Genomic DNA, 13546 nt, shown 5'->3' on the forward strand with positions numbered 1-13546 from the left:
AGGGCTTGAACTCACTAACTGTGAGATCTTGACCCAAGCCAAAACCAAGACTTAGATCCTAGGGTTGCCTGGGTAACTCAGTCAGTTAAGTGGCAGACTTTTGATTTCTGCTCAAGTCATGATCTCACAGTTTGCGGGTTTGGTTTGTGGATTCAAGCCCTGTGTAGGGTTCCACGCTGTCAGCCTGCTTGGGATTCTCTGTCTCCTTGTCTCTCCTTCTCTATCTGCCCCTCTCCTGCTCATGCTCTCTCTCTCTCTCAGAATAAATAAATAAACAACAAAAAAAAAAAAGTTGGACGCTTAACCCACTGAGCCACCCAGGCATGCCGTAAACCTTCATGTGTAGAAATAACTCTATATGTGTATTACTTTCTTTTTTGTTGTTGTTAATGTTTTTATTTATTTTTGAGAAACAGAGAGAGACAGAACAAGTGGGGGAGGGGCAGAGAAAGAAGGAGACACAGAATCTGAAGCAGGCTCCAGGCTCTGAGCTATCAGCACAGAGCCTGACGCAGGGCTTGAACTTATAACCTGTGAGATCATGACCTCAGGGATGCTTAACTGACTGAGCCACCCAGGTACCCTATGTATTACTTTCAAATAGTAGATGGTTTGCTAATTTTCTATGTTTCGGGAAAGATTAATTTTTGGTTTGTTCAAAAAAAAATTTCTCACTTATTCTTTGTTGTATGCTATGTACTCTAATTTCCAGTGACACTAAATTGACAGAGGTTCAAGGGGAGGATGACACCTATTTCAACCTAGTGACCTTTGGAAAACATCTCCCTCCCTTCTGTCTGCTGACCCCAAATATAGTGAATGATGAAAGCCAGTCAACAGTAAGTTTTTTGTATTATTATATTTCTTCAAGTGTTACTAATATTCACAAGGACAAGTTGCCTTAATTTGCGTCACAGCTTTATAAATGTCCTTCTATTCACACCAAATCACGAGCAGGAGGCATCCAAGTTTGTAATGGACTGGCTTTGATTTTGCAGCACGTATGCATGGCCCCCCCATGATGAAGAGCACATGTTTGACGTCCATACTTTGTCAAACCAAGTAGCACATTCATTTGTCAACAGAAGCCACATTGTCTGTGTCATATTTTAAAAGTTGAGGGACACATTATTTCCCTTGGAATTAAGTGAAATTGAAAACTTACAATAGGCAGCTGAGATTTGGTTGCAGACAAGTAGTAACAAACATTAAAGCTATGGCAGTTTTTAAAGTTTATCATTTTCTCAAAAAACAACTCCGAAGAAGAAGAAGAAGAAGAAGAAGAAGAAGAAGAAGAAGAAGAAGAAAAAAGCAAAAAGGAAAACTTTAAAACTATAGAATAGTAAAATCAGTGGTACCATAAGGTCTCTGACTCTTGTAAATGTGTTCTTAGGGGAGTTTATTCTGCAGGAGTACAGGATACTGACTTCAGTGTAAGAAACTGTTGGTTACTCCTACAGGTTTGAAATTACTGAAGAAGAGTTGTTTGACGCGGGCACCAACCCCTTGACACCCAGCACTAACCCAAGGCTCTCCCTCCTCTGTGTACTGGGAAAACAGGAGAGGGGTTGTGTGCTCTTTATATGTCAGTGACTTTCTGCTGATCGCTCCTCAGGGCAAGCTAAAGTTTTCGTTGTTTTTGTTTTTTCTGAAGCTTAACTGCAGTAACTTTATATAGAAGCTGATGAAAGGAATTCTGAACTGTCCAGTGTACTTTTTAAGAGTCCATTTGTTAGACAAAATATGAGGAAATGTGGTATATTCTATCACTTTTTTTTTTTTTTTGCTTTGTTTCTAAATGGCTATTTAAATACAGATAACAGTGCCTAGGACAAACTGGAGGAGCAGGTCCTGCCGCCCTGCCCAGCTCCCCTGCTACCTGATATCACCACTTAGATGACAGAATGGGCGATGTGGTGGAATACGGCTGGAAACTCCCCCAAGCTGAACCCATAAATGCAAGGAGTAGCTCTCAGGTTGAGAATGGCAAAGGTTGGGACAAATCACTACTTGACATACGCTACTCACATAATTTCACAACCCAATGGAAAAAGGAACCCCACACAAAAGGAAATAGAAAAAAAGTCAAAGTGAAGGCACTGTGTAACATGTAAGTTTTTCTTAGAAGATCAACCTTAGAAATATAAGACATGAATGTACATCTCAGTTTTATCTATGGAATTCAAATAGATAGTTTTGTTTTTACCAAGATTTCCCAACTGGTTTCTGGTGCATGTGTGTGCATGTGCGCACACACACAAATATACATATTATATATATACATACATATATATATACATATTATATATATACATACACACACAAATATATATACTTTTTCACATGAAATATGCCGTTTTCTTAAAATCACTTATGTTTTTATCAACAAGGTTTGCTTTTTGTGTGATTATTCTGTTCAGACATATAAAACTATAATTAATATATAAAATAAACCATAAATCTTACAAAATTATATGAATGATCATTACAAACAAATGTGTTTAGCACCTATTTTGTAGGTAGCTCATTGCCTCTACTTTATTGCCCTAAGGCAAGTGTTTTAGCTATCTCTCCTAATTTTTTATTCTTCCAGCCAGGATAAAAGTTTTCAACAGTAAGAAAATTAAGGGTCCTTCTAGGACCAGGGGAAGTTGAGTGATGTAATTAAACAATCACCCAGAAGCCTGGCTTCTGGACCTACAATCTTTATTAATTTTTTAATATATAATTTATTGTCAAATTGGTTTCCATACAACACCCTGTGCTTATCCCAACAGGTGCCCTCCTCAATGCCCATCACCCACTTTCCCCTCTCTCCCACCCCCCCATCAACCTTCAGTTTGTTCTCAGTATTTAAGAGACTCTTACGGTTTGCCTCCTTCCCTCTCTGTAACTTTTTTTTCCTCTTCCCCTCCCCCATGGTCTTCTGTTAAGTTTCTCAGGATCCACATATGAGTGAAAACATATGGTATCTTTCTCTGCCTGACTTATTTCACTTAGCATAAAACTCTCCAGTTCCATCCACATTGCTACAAATGGCCAGATTTCATTCTTTCTCATTGCCAAGTAGAATTCCGTTGTATATATAAACCACATCTTTATCCATTCCTCAGTTGATGAATATTTAAGCTCTTTCCATAATTTGGCTATTGTTGAAAGTGCTACTGTAAACATTGGGGTACAAGTGCCCCTGTGCATTGGACCTACAATCTTTCAACGACTAGTGAGAAAACCTGGAAGTTCCCAATAATGCTTCTTATTATAGAAAATTACTTAATCTCTTACAGGCTCCTTTCCCTTCTTATAAAACTAGGGCATTATACAAATATAAAATAGCTAAGTGATTTCTAAGTCCTTTCCAGCTCTAGAAGTACATAATTCAAAGCTACTAAAATAAATACTTTTAAAATTGAGATTTATATGTGTTTACACGCACACATACAGCACATACTGTGGAAGGTAAGGGAATATACAGTGTTTTATACCAGGACTGTTCAGGACATCATTATCGAGACGTTTTGGTGTCTGAAAAAAAAGTTTCAGGGTGGCATTCGCCCAGCAGAGGGAGTTCTTCTGAAGCCAGGTTCGGGAAACAGTTCCCAATTAGCCTCCCAATTAGCCTCCAGGCTCTTCAGTCCAGATACAGGGCAGTGTTTGGGGGAACATCATCCCAGCTCAACTGGGGACCCAGCGGAATTTGTATCCCCCGTTGGCGGTCCGAATGGTGAAGGCATTGCCCTGGGGGAAAGCGAGGGTGCGGATGGTGCTATGGCTGCGGATGGGGGTGCTGAAGGAGCCACCCTCTTCTAGCTCACTGCGGCTCAGGTTTAGAGCGCTCCGGCTGCACTCTGTGCGCAGCCCCCGGAAGGTGCCGTGGAGGTTCCCTGGCATGTCATCCCTACTCCCGGGCTCCGGCTGTAGCCGGAGCCGCTTGGGGTCGCGGCTCTGCAGCGCTTCATCGCAGCGTTCGGAAATCTCCCTCAGGATGGCGTCCACTTCCGCGCAATCCTGTCCCGCAGCACTGAACAACTCCTCCAGGCTCCTTTTGGCTGTCGCCTTGAGCAGGAAGGGTTCGGCTGTCGACCCGCAATCCCGGGACTGCGTGATCATCAGCTTCTACAAAAGATGAAGGGGCGCCAAGATGGGGCAAGCCGGACTCCCTTGGTGCGGGGTGCGCAAAGAAGACCTGGGTCCCTTTCGAACTCCGCGGACTCCGATGCAAGCTGCCAGTGGCTCAGCAAGCTCCCAGCAGCCTCCACCTGTCTCCCAACTCTCTCTGGGTCCCAATTCTGGGGACTGGGGGAGGGGTGCACAGGAACATTTCCGACGTCCTGCAATGACCCACACTCCCGCACCCCACTTACATCCAGCACAGAGGCCAGGTGCCGGGTCCGGCTGGCAAGTTCCTTCAGTTGCACGTTCCTCTCTTTGAGCGAGGCGATCTCCTCCTGCTTCTGGGTCAGCGTCACGTGCAGCTGCAGGAGGAGACCCAAACATTAAGAGGTAGGCCACTGTGGTCGGTCTCATCTGTATACTCTGCATGAATTATACCAGGGGTCTAACATCTAATCTGGGACTGAGGGCCGAAGGGCATTTACACTGGTGAGAATAATAATCGCTTTTGTTTATTTGACTTTTGTTTGTTTTACAAAGCACTTGGACAAAATGTATCTTGATCCTCCGTGTACTGTGGTGGTGAAGAGGACGAACTTGGGCAACAAGCAGATCCAGGTTCTGCCTCTGAAGTTCAATCTTCCTATACCTCGGGTTCCTCATCTGAGAAATGGGACTACTATCTTGTTCAGTGATTGTAAGTATTAAATGGGAAGAGAAAGTAAATGGATAAGCATAATATCAGGCATATAGGAATGCTGCACTAAATACTGGTGTCTGGCAGGATTATTCCCACTTACTGCGGTTGGAAACAGGAGAGGCCCTGGAGCAATCGCAGTTCTGTGAAGCCCTCGCCCCGCCCATCCACTGGTTTTGCCTCACGGAGGGACACCTGCCAGCTCCTGCCACCCCCACTTCCGCCGGGAGCTCCATACCCAGTCCCCACCCCAGGATTCCTGGAAGCCAGCCCAGTGTCCCTACTTGGTTATTTTCAACGAGCGCGTCCCCCAGTGCCCTCTGGTTCTGGTCGGCCACTTCCTTCCAGTACTGCTCCGGCCGGGGCACGTCTGGAGGGGGCAGCGGCGGTGACTGCAGTGCCCTTGGGTCCAGCGGCGGAGAGAGACAGGGCCCAAATGGCAATACGTTGCCAGGAGAGAAGGGAAAGTCTCCGCCGGTCAGAGGAGGCGACATCAAAGAGGATGAGTCTGAGGAAGAGTGGGAGCTAGGTTTGCAGCCTCAGACGCGTGCCCAGCTAGCTACAAGGACAAGAGGCCACTCCGGATGTAGGATTTGTGGGAAGACCTTGTTAAGTAAAGCACCCCTCACTCTGCAATCCCCACGATTCCCAGGCCCTTTCTGATATCTTCCTCATACACAGCAGGCACTCAATATACGCCTGTTGAGCTGATCTGAATAGAATCGCCACCGTGGCCAAGACAAACCTGCCCGAAGTCACACCGGTCCGCTGTTCTGTACACTCTTGTCACCCAGCCTCTCCCTGACCACATCACAGCGTAGGGCTCCCTCTCCCAGAGCTCAAACCGACAAGCTGAGAAAGCTCTAGAGATGCAGCGATTCATCTTCTCGGTGAGGAAGGGTGGAGTCTCATAAATACGCAAGGGCCTGACCCATTGAGGAGTTACTGACGACGTCGACAGGTGCTGGGTTTACCGCCTTCGCCACCACGAAACCAAAATCTGAACTATTTTGATTTGCGGAGTGGGGGAACACCTCTGCCTCCTTTATTTAACTGCAAGGAGACCGCACTTGCCTGCAATGAGATCATCCACTGTGTCTCTGAAATCCTGCAGATCAAAGTCCGCAGCAGTTTGCAGGGACTGGTTCTGGGGAAAAAACGGAGGTGTAAACTAGTTAATGTCAATTCCAGCAGGTCTGAAACTCGTTCCAGACCGAGTGTCGTCCTCCCGGGCTTGGCAGCGGGTCTGCACGCCCTCTCGTATGCTCGCAGCCAAGCCTCATACCTGAAAATCAAAGCCCCATTCCAGGCTTGGAATCCAGCAGGCTTGCACTGTCATGGTGGGGAGCGGGTGACTCGAAGCAGGGACCCGGCTCCAGAGGGTGCCGAAGGGCGCCGAAACTGTGCAGGCTGTTTGAGGCGTGGGTCCTTCCGCGCGCATCGTCTTGCCCCCGTCCCCACCTCCTGCAGCCCGCTGCCCCTGAGCCGCCTCATTGGCCCTCCACCAGACAACCAGCTGTCTCCGTGAGGCCCGTTGAGTTCTTCCAGCTCTCTCTGCACCTCAGTTCAACTTACCTCCGACCCGCCACAGAGCTAGTGCCCTAAGATAAGAGAGCGGGTGTGCGTACGCTCCGTCTTTCCTCCCAAGACCCTACAGCGTGGAGTGTCTCCAAAGAAATAACTTGAGGCTATATATCCCGCCAAGGTTCGGTCACAGCTAAACCACCTTCTCCCCATAAGGGAAAGAAAGGTAGGCTATGAAGAAGGGGCAGGATGGTATGGAAACTGTTTCTGTTCAGCACGCAAGTGTGGACTCTATTGCTTGTTTCTCAGTAAGAAGTTTACTTTTCCCTTACAGTGTGATGCACCCCCAACATCCTGACACCTGGTTCCTGCAAGGTGCCTGCGCGCGGCCGGCAGCCCGTGAACATTCTTATTCCCTTAATTCGTGGACATTTAGAGTTGGCAAACTCTTTTACACAGAGTCCCTATGTTAATTTCCACGCCAATGTAGGAAGCAGGCAGGGCCCAGGAAGTGACTCCAACCCCTTGATAAAGAATCTCGAGCTCAGAGAAATTGAATTGCCCCCCAAGTCATCCAACTCTGAAATGTAACCGGAGAGAATGATGGTGACTATTTCAGTCTTTTTTCCTCTATGCCTCACTGCCTCTAGCTTTCATCTTTTTTAAGGAGAGCCTGGCTTCCAATGAACACAGCACTGGAGAAGAGGAAAGAAGATTCTCAAGGCACATGGTGTGAGGGAAGGTATCTAATATGCCCATAAGAAATATCTATTCTGTTGATTCCACTATTATTGATTGATTGATTCCTTTGGGTTAATCATACTCATCTCCCCAAAGCTTTTGTTTACTATTCAAATATTGCTGAGAAGAGGAATCTAGCCTGGCCCTCATCTCAAAGAAAGTACAAGTATCAGCTTTCCTCAAGGAGGAAAACTTCAATCCAGGAGGCCTCAAGCACCAGTTGGGAACTGAGGCTATACGGGGCAAAGTAGCTTAGAAAGGGCTCAGACAAATCCTGAAACATTCTGTCCTGGTTGAAGGAGCTGCCTCAAATGAAACCAGACTCATTTTCCAAGGGCGGAAAGGTCCTCCTCTTAGTAGAGATTCAGCTAAAGATCTTACCACGAGGAGACTTGAGGCCAACACGAGAACTGGAGCCCAGGAAATGCTTCCTTGCATGCTTTCCCAGGTCCTTGGCTCATTCTGGACATCAAATACTTCTAGAGAGCTTCCTCTCTCTGTTCACCTTACCCAGCAGGAAGGAGGCTAGGAAATTTGACCTGAATGTGCACTGCCCAGAGTCTTCCCAGGGGATCTTCCTCTAAGTGGTCTCTTTCTTTCTGTACCAGCTGTCTTCTCCAGGAAAAGTTCTGGACCTCTTGGTTCATCTGGTAGGAGCTCTGTGCTTGAAACTTTGAATCCTACCTTCCCAATTAAATACAAATCTGGCATTTTCCCAAACTACAATGGCAGCGGGGGGATGGGGGAAGAGGTTAATACACAACATGATGTAAAATTTAAGTTGTGAATACTCAAGCAAAAATTCAACAAGATCCTGCTTGGTTTTCATTACTTGCAAAATAAGCATGTTGGAATAAGGGAGTGATTGGGCCTCTGGGTCAGTTGAAAGATGCTCAAGTTTTGTCTTTCCTTATTTGGGCATCCAGATATAAAAAGAAAAAAATAGAATGGCATCTACAGGGCAATGCCCACTCTCACCACTTGCCTTAACAATCTCTGCTCTCAGTGGTCACCTACCCTGAGTCCATCTGGGCTCTAGCCCAATTCCAAAGGCACTTAGGGGAAGCCTGGAAAGCTGTGTTCCACCACTAACCTCGGTTCTGGGAGGTGGTCATATCTTTTGGAATGTTCAGTGCTGGGCATTTCCCCACGGACCCCATGTGCCAAGGGCCTGCTGCCAGGAAGCTGGAACCGACACTTTTCCTGTATCTGGGCACTTCTTATCCCATTGATGAGCCAAGCAGGCTTCTGGCTTCCCAGACACCAGTGCTGGGAGGCTCCATCATCTACCCCTGGCAAGTGGTAGAAGTCGGATGGGAGGAAGAAAATAGGTTTTCGAGGAAAAAAAAAAGTCAAAATACCTCTTTGCCCCATGAGGGTAAGTGACACGAGCCTTTGCAGGGGGAGAAAATGCCTTTTATAAAGGGCCCAATTGCTGAAGGGCCATCTCTGCAAAGAGGAACGTTTTCTGTCAGATTTCTTCCAGAGTTCTTTGAACTTGGTCCCTCTTCCCCTAAATGTAAACTCTTTTCGTCTTTTCCAGTCTTGATCGAGTAGTTTTCTTCCAATCTTCACACTCCTTAGATACCCAGGGAATGAAAACTGTTAGTGAATAGCCAAGAAGGGAATGTGGGGGCACTGACAGGGCAGGTACCAGGTACCCAGCTCTTAAATTTGCTCCCACCTACTCGCCTGGTTCCTCAGTGCGCAATCTCCACATTGCTTTGTCACACAGCTCCAGGGAAAAGATGGGGAGAACGGGAGACCCCTTCCCAGGAGGGTAGTCCTCCAAGTGAGCCCCTCTGTTCCAGGTTGGTCAGAGCAGCTCTGAGAATACGGCCGTCGCCACGGACTACGAGACAGGAAGAAGTTCCGGTCCTTGGGGCTGAGATTCAGCACTACGTCTGCCCCCACTAGCCAAACGTGCCTGCGCTCCCCACTTGAGATGAGCCTTTGCGGAAAACGAACCCTTGACTCTGAGTCAGAATCGGGGCTGTTCGGCTTCCAGAGTGAGGGGAGATACCTGCAATGCAGCCAAGTCACCACTAGGCGGCGCGTCGGACCCGAGTAGCGAGGAGCAGTCGGCGAGGTCCTGCAGGTCTATGGTGGTGAGCGCTGCGCGGGTAGAACCGGAGACACGCGCGGCGGACCCTGAACCTCCCGGACAGGTCTCGCCGCTGGCATCCCCGCCAGGACATCCGGGCCCCGGGAAGAAAAGCGCTTCCCAGCCACGCGTGCCCCACCCACCCGGTTTGGGGAACACGAGGGATCGCGCGGGAGCCACTGGGCTCACCTGGCAGCGCAGAGAGCTCCGCGTCCCGCCGATCTTCGTAGACCGACACTGGGCTGCCGCCGCTGCAACCAGGCAAGAACTTCCGCGGAGGGGCGAACTAGCCGGACACAGAAACGGTGAGCATGGATCAGCCTCGGGGACCCGGAGCATACGGACCCTGCCCGGCACCGGCCCGCAGCCCCACCTTCTTCTCCAGCTTCCCAGGCTTGCTGAAAGGCCGGCCCCGCAGCTCCAACATCCTGTTGGGGCAGATGCTGTCGAAGGCTCGGCGTCCCGCCGCGGCGCTCCCGCACGACTGCATCCTGCCTCCCCTGCCGCTTCGGCCCAGGAGCCAGGTGCCGGTTATTCGGAGGCGGCGACAGGGGCTGGGTTGGCGACCCAAACTCAGCGCTCCGCCTGGCGCCAGGGGAAGGCGCGTGGCCGGGTTGGAGGCGAGGGGTGGCTGTAGAGGTGTGGAGGGAGGGCCGAGTGGAGAGGGAAGACTCGCCGAGCGGGAGGGGCGGCTCGCGCCTGAGCGCCAGAGGTGGCGCCTTCGGCCCGTGACAATCTGCGCGCGGGCGGAGGCGTTAAACCTAACCTGGCAACGAGGCTTCCCCTGGGAGCTGCGAGCGCGCGGCCCCGGCCCGCGAGCGCCCTTTTGGTGAGCGTTGGCGCCGCAGCCTCCAGGCTGTGCCAGAGGAAGGGAGGGAATGAGGGCGGAGGAACCCCACTGGTCCCTAACTGGGCACCGCCTTCCGGCTTTTGGGCAGCAGAGATGGAGAAGTTAATGATTCTTACTTTATTTTCTTCCCACCCCAACCATAAGGCACGAAATAAACGCAGAGTGACACTCGCCAAAGCCAGACCGCCCTGTAGGATTTGGTGGGGGTGTAGAATTATGGCAGGACTCCCCAGAACTGCCCCCGCATTAAAGAAGACCCTTACCCCAAGGCTGGGGGCGCACTTCTGGTCTTGATTTACCGACTTGCGCGTGTTTTCTCTGGGCCTGATACTCTGTATACCTTGCCCCACACCTTCCGGGGCAGAGACGTCTGGGTATAGCCTTTAAAAGAGCGTCAATAAAGGAAAAGCGACATCTACAAATTCTCCACCCGTTTCTGAAAATGGCACACTGGACGATCCAAAATCCCCTAAAACCCTAGTCTCTTTCTCCCCCAAGGGCTTATCTGTCCACCTGTCCACGGCACATTTGGACGTTCTCTGTACTGCTGACATTTCTTGCTCTGGGAAGTCTTGGCTGCCCTTCCCCAGCCCCAAGCCTCTCCCAGGAAGGGGCGTCTCTAAATTCCTGGGTGAGGGGATGTCTGTCAGGACCACTCATATCTATCCAATTTGAACAATCATCTAAAATTATTTTTGTAACCTCCCATTGGGCACCTTGTTTGTATCTTTTTTTTTTCCTTTTCAAATTTTTATTTAAATTCTAGTTAGTGGACATACAGTGCAATATTGTTTTCAGGAGCAGAATTTAGTGATTCATCACTTACATATAACACTCAGTGCTCATCATAACAAATGCCCTCCTTAATGTCCATCTAGCCCATCCCCCACCTCCCTCCCTCCATCAACCCTCAGTTTGTTCTCTATCTTTAAAAGTCTCTTAAGGTTTGTTTCCCTCTCTTTTTCTCCACTCCCATATGTTCATCTGTTTTGTTTCTTAAATTCCACATGAGTGAAATCATATGGTATTGTCTTTCTCTGACTTATTTTGTTTAGCATAATGAACTTTAGCTCCATTCACCTCAATGCAAATGGCAAAATTTCATTCTTTTTGATGGCTGAATCATATTCCAATATGTACACATACCCCACATCTTCTTTATCCCTTCGTCATTTGGTAGGCATTTGGGTTCTCTCCATAGTTTAGCTATTGTTGATAATGGTGCTATAAACATCTGGGTGCATGCACCCCTTCAAATCTGTATTTTTGCATCCTTTGGGTAACTACCTAGTAGTGCAGTTGCTGGATCATACGGTAGTTCTATTTTTAACTTTTTGAGGAGCCTCCATACTGTTCTGCAAAGTGGCTGTAGCAGTTTGCATTCCCATCAACAGTGCAAGAGGGTTCCCCTTTCTCCACATCCTGGTCAACACCTGTTATTTCTTGTCGTTAGACAAGACAGGTGTGAGGTGGTAGCTCATCATGATTTTGATTTGTGTTTCCCTGATGATGAGTGATGTTGAGCATCTTTTCATGTATCTGTTAGCCATTTGGATATCTTCTTTGGAAAGATATCCAAAGAATATGTGTCTTCTGCCCATTTCTTAACTGGATTATTTGGGTCTTTTTTTGTTTTGTTTTTATTTTAGAGAGAGAGCATGAGCCAGGGAGAGGGGCAGAGAAAGAGAGAAGCTCAAGCGGATTCCATGCTGAGTGTGGAACCCAAGACACATGACCCTGAGATCATGACCAGAGCCAAAATCAAGAGTCGGACACTCAAAATACTGAGCCACCCAGGTGCCCCTGGATTATTTGTGTTTTGGGTGTTGAGTTTGATAAGTTCTTTATAGATTTTAGATACTAACCCTTTATCCAATATGTCATTTGCAAATATCTTCTCCCATCCCATAGGCTGCCTTTCATTTTTGTTGTTTCCTTCATTGTGCAAGCTTTTTATCTTGATGAAGTCCCAATTGTTCATTTTTGCTTTTGTTTCCCTTGCCTCAGGGGAGACATATCTAGTAAGAAATTGCTCCTCCTGAGGTCAAAGAGGTCACTGCTTGTGTTCTTCTCCAGTATTTTGACGATTTCCTGTCTCACATTTAGGTCTTTCATCCGTTTTGAATTTATTTTTGTGTATGGTGTAAGACAGTGGTCCACTTTCATTCTTCTGCATGTTGCCATCTAGTTTTCCCAACACCATTTATTGAAGAGACTGTTTTTTTTTTCCATTGGATATTCTTTCCTGCTTTGTTGAAGATTAGTTGACCATACCTTGTTTGTGTCTTATACGGACTAATATTAGTGAAAATCTTCTTTTGAGGTGGCATAATCCTTTTTATTTGCATCTATTATCTGGGTTAATAAAGACATCCCTTATACTAATGGAGATGATTCTACAATAGTAGAATTAGAATAGACTTAGAGACTTTTTTGACCCATCTATAGATGTGGGGACCCAGTTGAGGTGAGGTTAGGCAGGTGGAGTTGGTGTGGTATCACTGATGGAGAGGAGCTCTGGCTTTAGGGTCAGAGTGCCTGAGGGTTGGAACCAGGATCCACCAGATCAGTGAATCCCAGATCTTTAGGAAAAGCACTTGGCTCAGTCAGTTGGAGCATGCAACTCTTAATCCTGGGCTTATGAATTTGAGACTCACGTTGGGTGTGGAGATTCCTTTAAAAAATACAATCTTTTTTGTTAAAGGAAAAGCGTAACACTGACTTCAAAGAGGTGCTATGAAGATGAGATCATTTATGTCATGCAACTAGTGCTTGTAAGTTAATATTATTGCTGTTGTTTTAAGGAAGCTTTTCAGCTGCACCTCTAGCCTCCCACAACCTAGTCCTGGCTCTTCTGGTTCCTGAGTAGCCTAGTCACTAGCCAGTCCATCCTATCCAACTTCCCAATCTGTAAGAGGAGTAGGAGAGCTCTTAGTATTGCGTTTTGGGGAGATCTCTACACATGGAGACCAATCCCAGATTTTGCTGAATACACTCATTTTTCACCAGTGAGTTCCAAAGCATAGTATAAAAATAGAACCATTGTACACAAAAATGTGGCAAAAAGAGCTGGAATAGCATGCATATGTGACTCCTAATCTAGATGATTCTGGCACCAACTCACCCATATCAATGTTGGCTGAGTGATGGAGTAAAAACAACTTCTCCCCAAAGTCACTCTTTTGTAGAAGAGCCAGTGGCCCTACCTCCACCTTCAATAGCCCGACTGAGGGCTCTAGATATTTTGGGACTTGAATCAGATGATATGATTTTCCTTTTCAGCATCACAGACCAGCTTTTCCTCAAACAGCTTGGGGATCACCACTTCCCTATCACTGAGAAAGTTCCTGGAGGCAGAGAAGGGATCTGAAGAGCTCAGAGTAAGTGCTCCTAGTGCTGGAGAGAATGGGGAGGATGCTTGTGAAAACACGTACAAGGTAGTTTCTCCAAATCTGCTTTGAGCTGTTTGCTTTTCATTTATGCAAATTTGTCATACATTTAAATTGATTCTAAGTTC

General features: G+C 47.3%; 1 protein-coding gene across 1 annotated transcript; it reads right to left on the reverse strand.

The window, feature by feature from the left end:
* Positions 1-611: 611 nt before the first annotated feature.
* On the reverse strand, positions 612-9896 carry MCIDAS (multiciliate differentiation and DNA synthesis associated cell cycle protein). The gene is made up of 7 exons (XM_015085576.3): positions 9553-9896; positions 9369-9465; positions 9099-9190; positions 5885-5957; positions 5095-5318; positions 4365-4475; positions 612-4116 (listed from the first exon to the last, which is right to left on the reverse strand). The coding sequence occupies exons 1-7, from the start codon at positions 9667-9669 to the stop codon at positions 3676-3678; spliced, it is 1155 nt and encodes a 384-aa protein (XP_014941062.2). The 5' UTR covers positions 9670-9896; the 3' UTR covers positions 612-3675.
* Between the last annotated feature and the right edge of the window lie 3650 nt (positions 9897-13546).

This window comes from Acinonyx jubatus, chromosome A1 (genome assembly GCF_027475565.1).
Source record: "Acinonyx jubatus isolate Ajub_Pintada_27869175 chromosome A1, VMU_Ajub_asm_v1.0, whole genome shotgun sequence".
NCBI lineage: Eukaryota > Metazoa > Chordata > Mammalia > Carnivora > Felidae > Acinonyx > Acinonyx jubatus.